The sequence below is a fragment of the Carassius gibelio genome, chromosome A9 (genome assembly GCF_023724105.1).
Source record: "Carassius gibelio isolate Cgi1373 ecotype wild population from Czech Republic chromosome A9, carGib1.2-hapl.c, whole genome shotgun sequence".
Classification (NCBI taxonomy): domain Eukaryota; kingdom Metazoa; phylum Chordata; class Actinopteri; order Cypriniformes; family Cyprinidae; genus Carassius; species Carassius gibelio.
This window is the reverse complement of record NC_068379.1, coordinates 28720564-28735102: the sequence shown is the minus strand read 5'-3', so window position 1 is coordinate 28735102 and position 14539 is coordinate 28720564. Positions and strand designations below refer to the sequence as shown.

Genomic DNA, 14539 nt, shown 5'->3' with positions numbered 1-14539 from the left:
AAGCACAGCCCATGATTCACAAACAAATGACTCGTATGAGCCAATTCTTTCAACTGAATTAAAAACAAAGTGCAACTCGTGTCATCTGATTTATGAATTGTGATTCTTATGAGCTGGCTCTTTTGAGTGAATCAAAAAACATAGTGCAACCCTTGTCATTTGATTCATAATCTAATGACTCATACAAACCAGTTATTTTTCAATCTTTTTTTAAGTGAATCAAAAACACCTAGTGCAACCGTGTCATTTGAATCACGAACCAATGATTCTCTTCAGTTGGCTCTTTCAAGTGAATCAAAAACATGGTGCAACTAGTGTCATTTGATTCACATACTGATGACTCTTATTAGCAAACTCTTTAAAGCAAATCAAAAACGCAGTATAAACTGTCATTTGATTCACAAAGCTCTTTTTTTGTGAAATCAAAAAGAGTGCAACCCGTGTCATTTGATTGAAGAACGAAAAAGTCTTGTGAGCTGATTTTTTTTTTGTGGATCAAAAACATATAGCGCAATCAATGTAGTATGATTCACAAATCAATGACTCTGAATCAAAAAGCCGGCTTTTTTTAGTTAATCAAAAAATACAGTGCAACCAGTGTGACTTGATGAAACTGACTCTTGTGAGCTGGTTCTTTTAAATTAATCAAAAACATATAATGAAATCAATGTAGTTTGATCAACAAATACATGATTTTAACAACATGGTTAACAAAAACTGCAACCATTCAAGTCAGATTCATGAACCAATGACACTAATGGACCATTTCATCAGTCAGAAAGACTCACAAACTCAATTATTGGTTTGAATCATTCTACTGCCATGGTACACGTCCAAATATGAATGCTTGTTCAATGCATTTCAAGCACACAGTCTTGTTTGCATGTATATGCATATATAACTTAAAATTACTTCACATAAACATAGTGCCTTAAAAATATGGCGTGCAAGTAAACATCAGTACAAAAAAAAAACCCCAGAGATATAATGCAATGGCAAAAGACCTCAATAAGACATCCAATATATCATCACAGATGGACCACCAACCCTTAATACTCAACAATATGACCACAATGAGGATCCCCACTACAGTTGAAACCAGATATTTACATACACTTCAGGAAAAAAAAAAAACACAAAAACTTTTATTTCTTTACTGTCATATATTAAATCAGAGCACACTTTTTCTGATTTAGAACAATAAACATTAACATATATTTGTTTTGCATTTGTTAAATGTCAGAATTGAAGAGGGAGAATTTTTATGTATTTTTTTAACCCTTTCATCAAAGTCAGAAGTATACTTACTAAAATTTCCTAGTATTTGGTAGAATTGCCCCAAAACTGTTTCACTTGGGCCAAACGTTTTGGGTATCCTTCCACAAACTTTCTACAATAGTTTGCTGGAATTCTGGCCCACTCCTCTTGACAGAACTTGTGTAACTGGGTAAAGTTTATAGACCTTCTTGCTCGCACTCGCCTTTTCAGTGCCGCCCACAAATTTTCTATTGGATTGAGATCAGGGCTTTGTGATGGCCACTCCAATACATTGACTTTGTTGTCCTTGAGCCACTTTGTAACTAATTTGGAGGTATGCTTGGGGTCATTGTCCATTTGGAAGTACCATTTGCGCCCAAGCTTCAACTTCCTGGCTGATGTCTTCAGATGTTGCTTCAATATATCCACATTATTTGTTAAGTGCACCAGTCCCTTCTAGAGCAAAGCAGCACCACAACATTATACTACAACCCCCATACTTCACGTTTGGGATGGTGTTCTGAGGCTTCAAAGCTTCGTCCTTTTTCCTCCAAATATACCATTTTTCATTATGGACGAACGGTTCCATTTTTGTTTTGTCAGACCACTGGACATGTTTCCAGAAAATAAGATTGTTGTCCCCATGTGCAGATGCAAACTGTAGTCTGTCTTTTATATGGTGGTTTTGAAGTAATGGCTTTCTCCACCCAGAGTAACCTTTCAGCTCATGGTGGTCCAGGACTCGTTTTACTGTAGAGAATGACACGGTCTTACCAGTTTCAGCCAGCATCTTCACAAGGTCTTTTGCTGTTGTCCTGGGGTTGATTCATGCATTTTGCACCAAAAAAAACTTTCCTCTTTGGGACTCAGAATCCGTCGTCTTCCTGAGTGGTATGATGGTTGTACATTCCCTTGTTTTTTACACTTGCATATTATAGTCTGAACGTGGGACCTTCATGCATCTGGAAATTGCACCCAAGGATGAGCTACACTTGTGGAGGTCCACAATTCTTTTCCTGATGTCTTGGTTGATTTCTCTTGATTTTCCCATGATGTCAAAGAAAGAGGCTCTTTGAGGTGTGCCTTTATATGCATCCACAGGTGTGCCACCAATTAACTCGAATGAAACCAATTAACCTATCAGAAGCTTCTTAAGCTCAGAATGGAATCATCAGGAGATTTCTTTTTGTTTAAAGACACAATAAACTTACGTGTATGAATACTTCTGACTTTGATGAAAGTGATACAGAAAATACATAAAGATTCTCCCTCGCTCGATTCTGTCATTTAACAATAATAATAAAAAAATGCTAATATTTATTGATATAAAACAGAAAAAGTTTACTCTGATTTAATGTATAACAGTAAAGAAAAAAAAGTTTTTATGTTTTGTTTTTTCTGGAGTGTAAATATCTGGTTTCAACTGTACATTAGTGCACAAACACACATGAAATAATCCAACATTTCTCAATGAGGCAAAACATCTATTGATTAAAATTGCACTATTTTTCAAACCAATCAGGCTTATGAAGCAACACATTGTTGCAAGATCAAAAAAGTCTGTTGAACAAACGGACCCAATCAGATTGGAAAGGTGGAAACAGATCGTGTATGTATGTACCCCGACGAGTGTGAAATATCCGTGAGTGGGCATGTCGTTTATGCATGTGTTTGATCGCTGCATGAGGGGGCCGGAGCTGAAGTCATGGAAAACTGCATGTGTGGTTGTTATTGGCAGAGAGGTGACGTCCTTGACAGACAGCTCAGGGGCAAACTCAGATCAAGGCCATGACTGATGAAAGCAGAGAGTGGGCTGACAGAGGGGAACGCCAGGGAGTTTGGGATGGGGAGGGAACAACAACTGGCCAAAAAAAGAAATGAAACGAATTGCAGCATTTAGGAAACATGCTGTAAGGCGGATATGGCTGCAGAAGCATAAATAATGTGGATAATTGCAGAAGTCCAGGTGAAGCGTCATGGGCTAATAACTGAGAAGGCCATCGGAGGCTCCAACTGTCACAGAGAGAGAAATACTGTACAACGATGAGCTCATTTACAAAAATCAGATTCAGTGTGTGTGTGGATTTACTCTTACTGTCCAGTTTCTGTCTGAGAGGGTTAGTTCCGTAAAGCAGCACATGAGCCTCAGAGTGGACCGTCTGCAGCTCCTCCAGAGTGGCTTTCCTGCCTCGAATACACTGAAGAAAGAAAGAGTTAAAACCTCAGTAAGAAAAGAGGCAATATTCAAAATGTACTTTTAATTATCACACTTTCATGGCATTTTTTGTGCATTTTGTTAAAATGTTGTGCATATTCCAAGCTCCTAACCATGAATTAACTCTGGTAAGATTTTTCAAAATGTTTTTGAGTCTCTCAAGCCCACCAAGGCTGCATTTATTTGATTAAAAATTCAATAAATAAATACATGTATTTATTTATTACAATTTATAAAAAAAAAAAGCATTCGCTTTGGTGCAAACCTCACAGAGTGCAATTCATGCATTTCCTGTTTCCTGGGAATAGAACTCATGACCTTGCCGTTGACAGAGTCTCAAATTTTTTAAAAAAAATTTCTCTGGGCTCGCTCAGGTTTCTCTGTTATCTTCTCTTCAATTTCTTTCTCTTTGCTCTTGGCATAAACGCTGTCAAAACGGCAACAACCAATCAGAAATAGGCTTCAACGACTGACCAATGAAAACGCAACATAGTACATGGAATCTTATTGGTTGATATTAAACCGCACATGGAACATTACATTTACATTTAGTCATTTAGCAGACGCTTTAATCCAAAGTGACTTACAAATGAGGACAGTGGAAGCAATCAAAAACAACAAAAAGATCAATGAAATATAAGTGCTATAACAAGGATAAAAAGAATTCAAAATTCTAACATTAACTTTTAACACATTTAAATAGGCTACAAATGGACAAATATACCAGAGGATATATATGTACAAAAATAGTCTTCGTGAACACCTGATGAATGGTATTATAGAATAAAAATAAATAATAACTCAAATTAAACCTAATTAAACACACCTGATCCAGCTAATCAAGGTCTTCCGACGCTCTAAAAACTTCCAGACAGGTGTGTTGGAGTTGGCTGGAGCTGAACTCGGCAGGAAAATGATTGGACACCCCTGGTCTAGGTCATGTCTAATTTTTTTAATACACGTTTTAATTAGTTTGTTGACTGGAATGTTTTGACAAGACATAATTCATTGATTGCAAAATCGACAGCCATATTAAATGAGCCATTTTAAACATACTGCCATCCAGCCCCCTCTGACGTCTTTAGCTGTCTAAGCAGAGCTGAAACAGAGCGTCCACTCCAAACTGGGCCCCACATGCCTGAAGAACAGAGCCGTCGGCCCTCAGAGGTGCCGGAGCTGCTGGATTTGCAATAAAGTCATTTTCCCTTTTAATAGCTCTGGCCTCTGAGTCACAAACCATCCGAGAGGGAGGCGGACCTGACCACCTGTGGAAGCGCTCCGGGCCGAGCCGAGGTGACACCTGCAACAGGACGTACTACAGTACCTCTCAGATTTAACAGCAGGCAGTTAAAGAGGGGTCCGCGGGGGCCCTGCGCTGGCTGGCGGCAGCTTAAAACAACCCTACACTCTTTAAGGGCCCCCCTGCAGTAGATTAGGGGGTATTAGAGTCATGACTGCCTTTAATTGAGGCCCAATCCACTGTTTCCATCTCCCAGAACAATAAACATCCCCACCAAGGAGCGAACGTAGGCGAGAGAGCGGGTGCACAGCCGTGCCATTGTCATGCTTGTTTACTTGTTTGTTTGGAGGAAAACAGAGACTGCAGCTATGCGACCTACTCTAACACGCCTGACGCAATGGAGCCAGCGTGGCAGGAGAGATTAGATCCAGCGAGAGCCATTAGGCACCAGCGATCAGAGCTCGAGATGATGAGAGAGCTCAGGAATTACCTTCAGCAGGTGGAGGCAGAGATAAGCAGGCTCAGACTGGAGAAAACTGATTTAAGCATTTTAATATGTGGCAAATGGAGTAAAATAATGTTAATTATAGCTTAATGCACATATATATGTATGCACACACACACACAGATGCTTTTGTGAGGAGTTTCCTGCATGTTGCAGTCTGTAAACAATGCAATACAGTTTCATTTAGACTTGTAAATAAACTAAAATGAAGGATTTCAAAAATAATAATATTACATTAAAAAGAAATGTTCAAATGTATTTTTATTTATTAATTTGTTTGAAAGAAACTCATACTTTAATTCAACAATGATGCACTTAATTGATCAAAAGGGATACTAAAGACATTCATGTTCCCCCCCCCAAAAAATATTTTCCAATAAATGCTGTTCTTTTGAATTTCATGTTCTTAAATTTTAAGTTACTTTGCTCAAACTCGTGAGTGGCAAATCAGCATTTCTGAAAGATCATGTGACACTAAAGACAGGAGTAATGATGCAAAAAAATTAAACAAGAATAAATTAAATTTTGAAATATATTAAAATTAGAAAGACTTATTTCTTATTTCACAATTGTTCAATTTTTTTATCAAATAAATGCAGTGTTTTTAGAGAATAAAAAAAAATATATAAATATCTATATATATATATTCATATATATATATATTCATATATATATATATATATATATATATATATATATATATATATATATATATATATACACAAAAAATAAAAATCTCACTCACCCTAAACTAACACTATTTTTTGATAGGCTAATTAATATTATTAAAATTGGTCATGTTACCCTTCTGTACTAAAGTCAGATGCTGCTGCTTCCACTGAAGCACAAACCTGTGGTGTTCATGTAGCTTAATTCGTACTGTCATTAGAGAAAAAGTGTAACCAAAATACTAAGACTACTTCTTCCCAGTTTGTAATAAAAAACTTGTGAAAATGTGAAAAGATAAGCATTTTCCTAGTTGTCTCAGACTTCGGATCCCTGATGTAATTCACTAGCACTTCCTCCGCTCTTGCCTCTTTTTTTCAAAACAATCTCACACCCCCTTTTCTGTGGAGTAAAACTCTGGTTTATTCATAAAGTTTCATCAACAGGAGTGCGTAGCTGTATTTGTGATGGCTGAACAGCGCCCTCTACAGATCCTAAAAATATCTTCCACAGTAACCAACAGGCTGAAGATTAAAATACCACTTATTAAATATGTGTGGTGCTGCAAGATCACATCGTGTTACTGATATATCATAAACTGAGAGATGTGAGTGAACAGTCACCTCACACTGGCCGCGCAGCCCCGTCTCCTGCAGACGTGACCAGATGCTCTGGATGCGTCCGGCATGTTCGGGGTGGATGTTACTGTTTCCACACATGCACTGGTGCTTCTGCATCAGGGAGTCATACACCAGACCTGTAGGTACACAAATACTTATTATTATAAATTCACTTAAATATTTCTGAGGTAATATCCAGATGCTTAGTTGTTTAATCGGTGAACTTTATTGGGCATCTGATGCAGTGACTGACCGGTGGTAAAGCGCGGTTTGGCTGGTGGCTCCTGGACCACAATGGGAAAGGTCGCAGAGGCCGGGGACGACTGTGCTCTGGACAGGGGCCGATGGCCAGGGAAGGTCACAGACAGTCCGGCCGCCTCCATAGACGCCTGATAGTTCCTCAGCTGATGGATCCTCTGTTGCTCCAACAGAAGAGCTTGCTGCTCAGAGACCAGAACAGAAGTTCAGCTTCAAATACATTCACTTTGCAACTCAATTTAAAAGACAAACGACACATATCTTTATAAGGACATTTCCTAAGTGTTTTTAGGCACCCTGTAGTTACACAAATAACCAGCAGGTGGTACTCAATACATTGCAAAACACCAGAAAGAGTGTTAAATGTAGAAAATGCTTCATATTTTAAAAAATTGAGGAGAAAACCTTCACTTCTTGTGCTCATTAAGGTTAAGAGTACTCTGATTTAGACTTCATATCCCACGATGCTTTGCGTTAAGCTACTCAGGACTACATTTAGGCTGTGTTAAACCTGGAAAGATAAGCCTTCTAAAGCAGTTTATGATGATCTGACGGCACCAAAGCACATATTGTTGAGGCGGTTATTTGAAAGATAAAAAATTGCTTCTGGTTTGGAAAATGTAAATTAATGAATATGCATTTAAAAAATCAAGACTAAAAGTTTGGCGTCATTAAGATTTCATGTTTAAAAACAAATAAGTGTCATTATGTCTGCATTTATTTGATCTAAAATACAGTAAAAAAAACAGTAATATTTTAAATAATATTACAAGTTAAAATACCTGTTTTCCATTGGTATTTATTTTAAAATGTAATTTATTCCTTTGATGATGAAGTTGTATTTTCAGCATTACTCCAGTCTTCAGCATCACATGATCCTTCTGATATCATTCTAATATGCTGATTTGCTGCACAAGAAATATTTCTCACTGTATCACACATTTCTACTTAGAAACAAGCATTGTAGCCATTAAATATTCACTTGGTTATGTCTAAAGCAGACTCGATTTATCCTTCATCTTTATAAGTGATGTTAGGCTGCCTTGGAAGCTGGTCTGAAACCTTTCGGAGGCTCCTTCATTCATAAACACTGCCTGTTAATTGGCAGTTCCTTCAGTTTTGGACAAAGTGTTAGTTAGCTGATCATATTTCAGTTCGACTGCAGGAACATGCAGCTGGTTTCAAACCCCTGCTGTCCATTAAGAAAAAAAAAAGATCTCATCCAGCACAAGTGCCCACCTCCTGTTCATTTTTAAAAAGCAGCGATTAAGTGTAGAGGACCTGTGGCTACATTAAACTGAATGGTGAGCAACTACAGGTGCTGGTCATATAATTAGAATATCATCAAAAAGTTGATTTATTTCACTAATTCCATTCAAAAAGTGAAACTTGTATATTATATTCATTCATTACACACAGACTGATATATTTCAAATGTTTATTTCTTTTAATTTTGATGATTATAACTGACAGCTAAGGAAAATCACAAAATTCAGTATCTCAGAAAATTTGAATATTGTGAAAAGGTTCAATATTGAGGACACCTGGTGCCACACTCTAATCAGCTAATTAACTCAAAACACCTGCAAAGCCTTTAAATGGTCTCTCAGTCTAGTTCTGTAGGATACACAATCATGGGGAAGACTGCTGAATTGACAGTTGTCCAAAAGATGACCATTGACACCTTGCACAAGGAGGGCAAGACACAAAAGGTCATTGCAAAAGAGGCTGGCTCTTCAGAGAGCTCTGTGTCCAAGCACATTAATTGAGAGGCGAAGATGTGGTAGAAAAAAAAGTGTACAAGCAATAGGGATAACCGCAACCTGGAGAGAATTGTGAAACAAAGCCCATTCAAAAATGTGGGGGAGATTCACAAAGAGTGGACTGCAGCTGGAGTCAGTGCTTCAAGAACCACTACGCACAGACGTATACAAGACATGTGTTTCAGCTTCGCATTCCTTGTGTCAAGTTACTCTTGAACAACAGACAGCGTCAGAAGCGTCTCGCTTCTAAAAGGACTGGACTGCTGCTGACTGGTCCAAAGTTATGTTCTCTGATGAAAGTACATTTTGCATTTCGTTTGGAAATAAGGGTTCCAGAGTCTGGAGGAAGAGAGGTGAGCCACACAATCCACATTGCTTGAGGTCCAGTGTAAAGTTTCCACAGTCAGTGATGGTTTGGAGTGCCATGTCATCTGCTGGTGTTGGTCCACTGTGTTTTCTGAGGTCCAAGGTCAACACAGCCATATAGCAGGAAGTTTTAGAGCACTTCATGCTTCCTGCTGCTGACCAACTTTATGGAGATGCAGATTTCATTTTCCAACAGGACTTGGCACCTGCACACAGTGCCAAAGCTACCAGTACCTGGTTTAAGGACCATGGTATCCCTGTTCTTAACTGGCCAGCAAACTCGCCTGACCTTAACCCCTATGGAAAATCTATGGGGTATTCTGAAGAGGAAGATGCGATATGACAGACTCAAGAATGCAGAAGAGCTGAAGGCCACTATCAGAGCAACCTGGGCTCTCATAACACCTGAGCACAGACTGATCGACTCCATGCCACGCCGCATTGCTGCAGAAATTCAGGCAAAAGGAGCCCGACTAAGTATTGAGTGCTGTACATGCTCATACTTTTCAGTTGGCCAAGACTTCTAAAAATCCTTTCTTTGTATTGGTCTTAAGTAATATTCTAATTTTCTGAGATACTGAATTTGGGATTTTCCTTAGTTGTCAGTTATAATCATCAAAATGAAAAGAAATAAACATTTGAAATATATCAGCCTCTGTGTAATGAATAAACATAATATACAAGTTTCACTTTTTGAATGGAATTAGTGAAATAAATCAACTTTTTGATGATTTTCTAATTATATGACCAGCACCTGTATACTGATTTTTCAGGGTTTGATCTATTCATTTTTTGTATTTTTAAATAAAGTCCCTGTTATTGTTTTTTTGGCAGCTTTGAGTAAAATGAATGCATGCCTCCAGCTGAGTAAGTGCTAGAAATATGTATTATCTTGTTGGAACAGTTCGTTCTTGTGGGTTAATAACCTCTTTTACACCAACAGGGTGTCTGATTTCTTATAGGAGCCTTTTGCTGCCCCCTTCTGGTGCTCAATGTGGTTGGTGCTTCATCTTGAGCCATTCACAAAACAGCGACAGATGTAGTATCACGTATTCCCACAGCTGTTTACCTGTCTGAAGAGCAGCTCTTCCTCGGCTTGTCTCTCTCTCTGCTGGAACTCTTCCTCCAGTTCATCCGGCGGTTCCTGTTTGATGGTGACCCCGTGAGGATGACCCTCCGTGGAGTCGTCCAGCCCCTGGTGCTCCCTCAGCTCCTCTTCCGTCTCCTCCGGGTGGCTCTCGTGCTGTCGGCCCGGCTCGTTCGGCTTAGCCATCATCTGAGAGAGACCGAGAAACACATGTCAAAGTCACCATCAACTCATCTGATGGAGCAGACGTCTACTGATACAAAACTCATTTCTTCAGAGAATATGACTTCGATCTGTATTCAATAGTGCTGGAGGTAAAAAATAAAAATAAAAAATAAAACCACTTACTACATTTATTATTATGATCAATTCTTAATTCAGCTTTGCATCACAAGAATACATTTCATTTTAAAACATTAAAATAGAAACCTTTATAATAGAAATAGAAATTTTAATTTGTAATGCCTGTTTTTACTGCATTTGTGTTCAAATAAATTCAGCCTTGGTGAGCTTCAACCTAAATAAAATCATACCAACCGAAATTGATAAAAAAAAAAAAAAAAAATGCTTATATTATTATAATATATTATTTTATACAAATTAACATTGTTAATTATAATTATATTGAAAATAATATATTTTATACATAAAAAAACATTATATATAAAATAAAAATTACAGGATCTGGTGATTTTGACATTATGTTTTGTGCAATGCTTTAGATTCAACTGAAAAAAAAACTAAGCCTATGAACATGTTAGTAGCTTGTAGAGTGGCTAAGTATTTCTTGTAAATAATATAGTATGTATAGTTTAGTATAGTATAGTATAGTATAGTATCTTGTATAGTAAATGCTAACCCTTAAAACCAACATAAAATTAAACTGAACCCCATTTACTTGATTAATACACAATTTTAAAACAATAAATATCCTGTTTTACTTAGAACTACTTCACTTCATGAAAGTATAACATTTTGTGAATGTTGGCTTGCAAAACAGGATTTCATGAGAAAAAGACTTAAGACATCTGCCACACACAGATCTTGTGTCAAAAACTACAGAGTCAAAGCTACAGTTGCAATAAATAATATTCTTGGAACAACAGGAACAAAAGAAACTGTCCTCTTGGCTCAAGTTCATGCTGTGATAGCTGTGTCTAACCCTACCACTGTGGCAATGACAGCTTAGCCCCGCCCCCTCTCTCTCACACACACACACACACACCCAAACACTTGAGTGTGGTAAAAACACAGCCCCCTGGCAATGTGCCGAGGGAACATAATTGACGTCAGAGCACTCTACAATTGCCTCATCCCTGTACTTCATTCCAAACAAGCTTTTCTTTTTTTCATACTGTCCTTTTTGTTTTTCCCCGTCCTCAATCAGCTCCATCTCTTCTTTCAGCTTAGTGAACATGCTGGATGTGCATGCCAGGTAAATTACACATTGCATTTCTTTGTCAAATTAAACAGTCAATGCAAAATGACAAGAATAATTCAAAACTTGATACCAGATACCATTTGAAAGCTGAAAAACTTTCCAGAAACGTCAATAATCCTGGACTTTTTGTCATAAAAGTTCAATAATTAGGCCTAAAACATCTTCAGTCGTTCACAAAGTTAGAGTTTCTGTCAGCATCAGTAGCTCAGCTCACAAACGTTGGCAGGTATGGCCTGGGTCATGAATATTAATTAGGTTATTTGAATTCTGTCATCATTTTCTCACACTCATATCAGTCCACTGCTAAGCAAAGCTCCAAAAGTGTCAGAAAAAGACTCATAAAAGTAGTCTTGAGTACTATATTTTGGGTTTTCAGGAGCCAAAATTTAGCTTGAATGAGAATGAGGAAAACACGGAAATTATGACAACATTCATTGCCACAGCTCATAAATTTAATATGCGTTTGCGTATATTCACATGTGATGAATCTAAAGGAGTCATGTAAGGTTTATAGTCAATGATGCCAAATATGTCTGGTTCTCATGTCTCATTGTGACATGCCAAATTTGAATATATCCATATTTAAACTGCACAAATGAAAAAAACAGATACACAATGGGGGGTTGAGGGTTTGGGGGTTGTGAAGAATTGAAGAATGTAGGTAGCCACTACATTTTTTTCATACTATGGAAGTCAATGGCTACCGTCAACTGTTTGGTTACCAACATTCTTCTGTTATGCCCAACAGAAGAAACTAAGTTTTAAAGGGATGTTTCGCTCAAAAATGAAAATTCTGTCAAAATTTACTAACTAACCACTAGCTCCAAACCTTTCTGAGTTTCTTTCAGCTGTTGAACACAAAAGTAAATATTTTGAAGAATGCCGGTAACTAAACAGTTGACGGTAGACATTGACTTCCATAGTATAGAAGGAAAAAAAATACTATGGAAGTCAATGGCTACTGGTAAGTGATGGTTACTAACATTCTTCAAAATATCTTCTTTTGTGTTCACCAGATATAAAACAACTCAACAGGTTTGGAACAAGTGACAGAATCAGAATTTTCATTTTTGCGTAAACTATCCCTTTGACATGGTGTCCCCATGTTTAAATCAATTTAGCAGATTTTTTTCCTAGATACATTGTCAAAAAAAAAGCACAAATGAAGTCCACAGATATGCAGAAAACCACATGCACTGAATCACAACGTAAGTCGTCTAATATATACCCTGTGAACTTTCAAAGCACACGAATAGAGTCAGATCTAAACGGCGTAAATGCTTGGGAAGCATTAAATTCCTCCGCCATCTGCTGAGCAGAGGCAGTATTCCCGTAAGCCCCGAGTGTAGCGCTGAGGTGATCCACACCCGGTGAGCTCATCCTGACATGTTTGTGTGCAGGCATGGATTAACCCCATAACTAATCTATAATGCACATCTACGGTGGTGAGAGAGAGCACAAACCCAAGACCCTGTAGGATAACGGCCCAACACTAGTAATCTCCTCAGACCTCACAAAAACACTCCATGAGGAATAAACCTATTTTCTCATTCGTTTTCTCCATAGGGATTTAAATTCTTCAAAGAAAAGTTCATGAAGCAAATCAACTAGCTCTTAGATTAATTACAAACTTCACTCGGAAGCAAAAAAATGTACAAAAAAAAAAAATTATGAAAGATTTACATGAAAGTACAGATATGAATGCCACAATTAATTTAGTTTATGGACGAATGAACTACTCATCACTTGAAGCACTGTGAATGGTATATACTGAATAATTCAAATCAAATCAACTTCACAACAGTTTATAAAATTTATATTTTATAATTATTATATAATATATTAATAATAATAATAATAATAATAATAGAAAAACCAAATCAGCATTTCTGAAGGATCACGTGACACTGAAGACTACAGTAATGATGCTGAAAATTCTGATTTAGCATCACAGGAATAAATTACATTAAAATAAGGTCACATAAAAAAACTGTTCTTTTAAACTGTAATATATATATATATATATATATATATATATATATAATATATTATATGAATTATTATGAATTAAACTTTATTTGTAAAGAAAACAATGTGGAAAAAACAAAATTCTAAAACTTTTGGTACAAGCAGACAAGTTTGTTTCCATCGAGCCTTGTTTAATTGTGAATCTATACATAGAATGAGTCTGGGTCTGCTCATGACTGCAGTCCCACGCACATACACACGCAAACAAGCAGAGACTTTCCTGTCTGACCATATAAGGACCACGCTTCCTGTTGGTTGCCACGGTGATTCAGGGAGCTAAAGACAGACAGAGTGCTGTACCTTGCTGATGTGAAGCTGCTGCTGCTGGAACTGTTGCTTGTGTTTTTCCAGGAACTGCTGGTGCTGCTGTTGAACCACCAGCTGCTGCAGCGCCTGGGCGTTCTGGGGCAGGGGGGCCGACTGTGTGCGTCCCAGGGGCCGATGCTGCCGGAGCTTGTGGATGGGATGTGACTGCAGGGACACGCCCCCCAGGCCTGAGGACACAACACATGGGCTTTGGGTTACACAGCAGATTCTAGTTAGCACTCAGCACTGAGCTAATTAACACCTGGCCAGCTTTGGCTCTCGGAGGGGGGACAAGTTTCCTGAACACACGGCTGAAGACAGAAGAGCATCTCTGTCGCCGCTTCAGACAGCATGACCACGGATCGCTCATTAAGCATCTAAAACTGACAAGATCCTCCTCAAAATTAATGGAACAGAGCACTGATCTTGAGATTCGTTTTTAAAAGTTTAACCATTAGAAAACATATATATATATATATATATATATATATATATATATATATATATATATATATATATATATATATATATATATATATATTTATACTGAACTATTTTTTGTTAATTTTTTATATAGTTTAGAAAATGGTAATAAAATATCACAATAATAAAATATATTTTACGTCTTTTAATCTTAACGTCTGATAACACTTTATTTTAGGACAAAAGTGTCTGAATAATTTTTGGTCTCAAATTTGTTACAGATTTACTGGTAGTCCAATGTAAGAGGAATGTTTGGGTTTAATAGGTCACATTTTACTTCATTTTGCTATTCTCTAGTGTCCTG

General features: G+C 37.4%; 1 protein-coding gene across 5 annotated transcripts in view; it reads right to left on the bottom strand.

The window, feature by feature from the left end:
• The window catches only part of hdac4 (histone deacetylase 4), a 197188-nt gene that overhangs the window by 47004 nt on the left and 135645 nt on the right, over positions 1-14539 (bottom strand). For all 5 annotated transcript variants that reach the window (XM_052606715.1, XM_052606716.1, XM_052606719.1 and 2 more), the window contains 5 exons: positions 13747-13940; positions 9960-10166; positions 6757-6943; positions 6507-6640; positions 3353-3455 (listed from right to left, as the gene is read on the bottom strand). In XM_052606715.1, the coding sequence (XP_052462675.1) occupies positions 3353-3455; positions 6507-6640; positions 6757-6943; positions 9960-10166; positions 13747-13940 (825 nt within the window). The remainder of the gene's footprint in view (positions 1-3352; positions 3456-6506; positions 6641-6756; positions 6944-9959; positions 10167-13746; positions 13941-14539) is intronic.